General features: G+C 38.3%; 2 protein-coding genes across 2 annotated transcripts in view; one reads left to right on the top strand and one right to left on the bottom strand.

Annotated features, from left to right (window-relative positions):
• Positions 1-254, top strand: part of LOC106104954 (HORMA domain-containing protein 2-like) — a 4,472-nt gene extending 4,218 nt beyond the window's left edge. The window contains exon 7 of the mRNA XM_013285147.1: positions 238-254. Within this exon, the coding sequence (XP_013140601.1) occupies positions 238-254 (17 nt within the window). The remainder of the gene's footprint in view (positions 1-237) is intronic.
• A 183-nt stretch (positions 255-437) lies between these two features.
• LOC106104953 (arylsulfatase I-like) overlaps positions 438-3,354 on the bottom strand; it is a 4,392-nt gene continuing 1,475 nt past the window's right edge. Inside the window, exons 4-8 of the mRNA XM_013285146.1 lie at positions 3,333-3,354; positions 2,912-3,051; positions 2,141-2,297; positions 1,718-1,837; positions 438-1,314 (exon numbers count right to left, since the gene is read on the bottom strand). Of these exons, the coding sequence (XP_013140600.1) occupies positions 1,155-1,314; positions 1,718-1,837; positions 2,141-2,297; positions 2,912-3,051; positions 3,333-3,354 (599 nt within the window). The 3' untranslated portion in view covers positions 438-1,154. The remainder of the gene's footprint in view (positions 1,315-1,717; positions 1,838-2,140; positions 2,298-2,911; positions 3,052-3,332) is intronic.

Here is a 3,354-nt window from a genome sequence, read left to right as displayed (position 1 = left end):
TGGCCAAAGGCAAAAGATCCCGCGGTCCATTTGAGTGATCTAATGATTTTGTAATAAAAGCTGTAAAACTTGATTAAAGATGATTATTACTATTATTGTTTTATTTTGAACTAACCGTCGCCCCTATTCAAGCGAAATTCCGTATTTTTCTTTTTCTGCGATTTTAATTAAAAATAAAACTTACTCTCATAGATCAATCAATATAGCCGTTTTGAGCATATGTAACATTTATTTTAGTTAACTTGTTGGAGTAAAATTGTTGTTTTAAAAACACTAATAGTTAATGAATCTAGTGAAGGGAAGGTTCTTGAAAAATACGGTTTTCAAAAATGTTGTCGGTTCGAATATCTCGTTTGGTGACGTGGGGAGACACTGCGCAGTTCTGCGCAACCGACATGTTTGAAAAGAAATATCTTTAAAATAAAACGACCCTTTTTTAAATCAACATTCATTTCAACAGTCTTAAATATAAATAATAATCTAAACTTCTTTATTCTTAAACATTAGATTCATAAAACAACAGGATACCAGATTTTATAAACAAACAGATTTGTTATAAAGCAGTTATTATGACTTTTAATAAATCTTAAAATAAAAAAGTAAATACAATGCTTTGTAAACCTCACAAGTAACAGCGTAGCTTCTTTTTCTTCCTGTATTTTTTATTCTTATCTTAAAATATGAATTCATGCAACACTTACAATTATTATATTATTGTCTTCTTATAAGTAAAAATCAATGTTTTTATAGTTATCTGTTGTATATACAAGAGAAAGCTGAAGCATATTTTCATTATTTTTCTAACTACGTATTGCGCGTAATATTGTAGCCGATTGAAGCATCTCATAGGATTTTTATATTCTTGGTTAAGCACTCTAAGCACTTTTTTGACACATTTAAAGTAAAAAAATATTAAAGTTTACATTAAGCTATCACAGTTTTAGAACAATTTATAGATCCCAAGTCCGTAAAATCCTTTTCCACTTCCCATCCTTGTATTAAAAGGGTGGAAGTGGAATAGAATAGCCTTCTAACACGCATACTCATCAAATTACACGCGGAATTACTTTCACTTCACGCGATATTTTAAGCGATGTTAAAGCGAGTTTCACTCTTGTTAAGTTCCTTACAACAAAAGGGTGGGAGGTAAGTATTTAGTTGTAGTTAAGGGGTAGATAGTCTCCGAAGTTAGTGTAGAGTCTGCCCCACAGGCGCGGGTCGGCGCGGGGCTCGCGCGCGCGCAGCTGCGGCGGCCGCGCCGTGCGGTTCTGCAGCTCCAGCTCCACTAGCATGCGCCGCAGCGTCGCCGGCTCACTGGAATGACAATCAGTGGAAAATTATAAACAAAACGGCCTTTGTTACTCCACACAACACAGCTATATATGCAGCTGTGTTCCAGTAAAAGTACCGTCTAAATAGCTGTAGTCGTTTTGGAGATTATTCATAACAAACACGAACTTGACGGTAATGTTTAAATTGTTTTTTTGTTATATATAAAGAAATACAATATGTTGCCGAAATATAATAGTTACACAACAAAAACTGTTACAATAAAAGAAAGGGGAAAGAAAATGGAACAGTAAAGAGATATTAATACAACATTTTGCAGAGAATAGAAGAAAGAAGAAGAAATAAAGTTTTGAATTTTTTGTTAAGGGAAAGTGTCACAGATTCTAATAAAGATGTAATAATGTTAGGTTTGTGAGAAGATATTTACAGGTCCGCCAGGTTCCTCCTCTCGCAGGGGTCCTCGTCGATGTTGAAGAGGCAGGGCGCGGCGAGCGGCCGGCACGCGATGGCGGCCGCGCTCGCGTTGCAGCGCAGCGTCGCCTCCTCTCTGCGTGACATACATACATTGACTAGCGGTCAGTACAATAACTGAAATAAACTAACATTTAATGAGAAAAAACGAAAAGCAGCGCTATTGTTAAGGTACGGTTTGCGCAGGGAGCTGGGCCAAAAGGCGTCAAGTCAGCGAACTACACAGTCTGTTAACCTCAAAGTATGTTAAAAAGTAGTTGTAAAACCGGTACTGGTGCTATAGTCGTAATGATTGTAAGGCAACAGTACCAGTTATGGACCTAGAAAATTTGTTTTTTAAATTTTCCGAATATGAATAATAAATGACAGGAGGTGTTACCTGAGAGCCAGCATGGTGTTGTCAGCGGGCAGCAGGCCGAGCTGCTGCAGCGCGCGGCCCGCCCCGCTGGCGCGCACCCGCGCTGCCGAGTACGGCCCGCCCTCGCCCGCGCCGCTCGGCCCGTACCACTCGTCCCACGCACCGTTGTAATTTGTACCTTCAAAACACAATAGCCAATGTGTATATGACGCCAAATTGACTAAGCTTTTTTTAAGTATACTTTATAATGTGGTTTAGTGCTGAAATTTAATCATTAAAAAGCGTCTTTTTTTAAATTTCCCCGCTAAGTTCTATAACGCAACACTATTGGTCGAAGCAAGTGGCTTATCTATTATGGCGTCGCTGTGTGGTCAATACACAGTTCGTTTACATTTAGTTTATATAGAAATTCACTCTTGAAGTATTTTATGGTAAATACGTTATCAAAACTAACTTTAAAATAAAGGATGAAGGAAAATCATTTATTACCACTAATTTGTACTACGAATAATGAAAATGAATCGATTTTTGACTTTTGATAACTCTGAGTACCAATAAGATACTGAGCGAATGTGATGAATGAAATAAATGAAATATGACGATTGACGTCACTTGTCTCAAGTTAACTCTGGTCGCGTTTTAGTCGCACGAAAATGATAGTAATTTTATTTTATAATTTTTAACTCAATGGTTATCTTAGAACAAGTAGAATCTTTTAAGAAAAAAAAAACATGTATATTTCCTATTGTAAATTCGCTGTTACCCGAATAGTACTTGTATTGACATGTTTACCCTTGTGCAGTTTCCACTGGTCGACGGTGATGGCGGCGCTGCCGTAGATGTCGTCGATGTTGTGCAGCACGGCGGCGCGCGGCGCGGCCAGGTCGCGCGACAGCGCCGCCCACTGGCTCACGCCGTCGATAGACTCGCAGCTAACGCAATTAGTCAATATTTTAAACAGATCATTTTAATCGAATACTATGCAACTGTAATAAAATAAACATAGTATAGTTCTAGGAGTAGAAAATTTGTGGAATACTGTTTATTGGTGGAGTATTTACTCTACAAAAACACCGAGAATGGCGGATTTTGCATATTTTCGATTTAAAAGCGCAAGTTCAAGTTACTGATAGCTATTTATCCCTCAATGTGCAACGAAACTAATGTCTATAGCCAGTAGAATATAGCGACAAGAGTTGCAGGGTGCTCGCACCTGCAGGTGGCGCCCGCGGCGG

This window comes from Papilio polytes, unplaced genomic scaffold, assembly GCF_000836215.1.
Source record: "Papilio polytes unplaced genomic scaffold, Ppol_1.0 DF823288.1, whole genome shotgun sequence".
NCBI classification, from domain to species: Eukaryota; Metazoa; Arthropoda; class Insecta; order Lepidoptera; family Papilionidae; genus Papilio; species Papilio polytes.
This window is presented reverse-complemented; position numbering and strand designations above follow the sequence as displayed.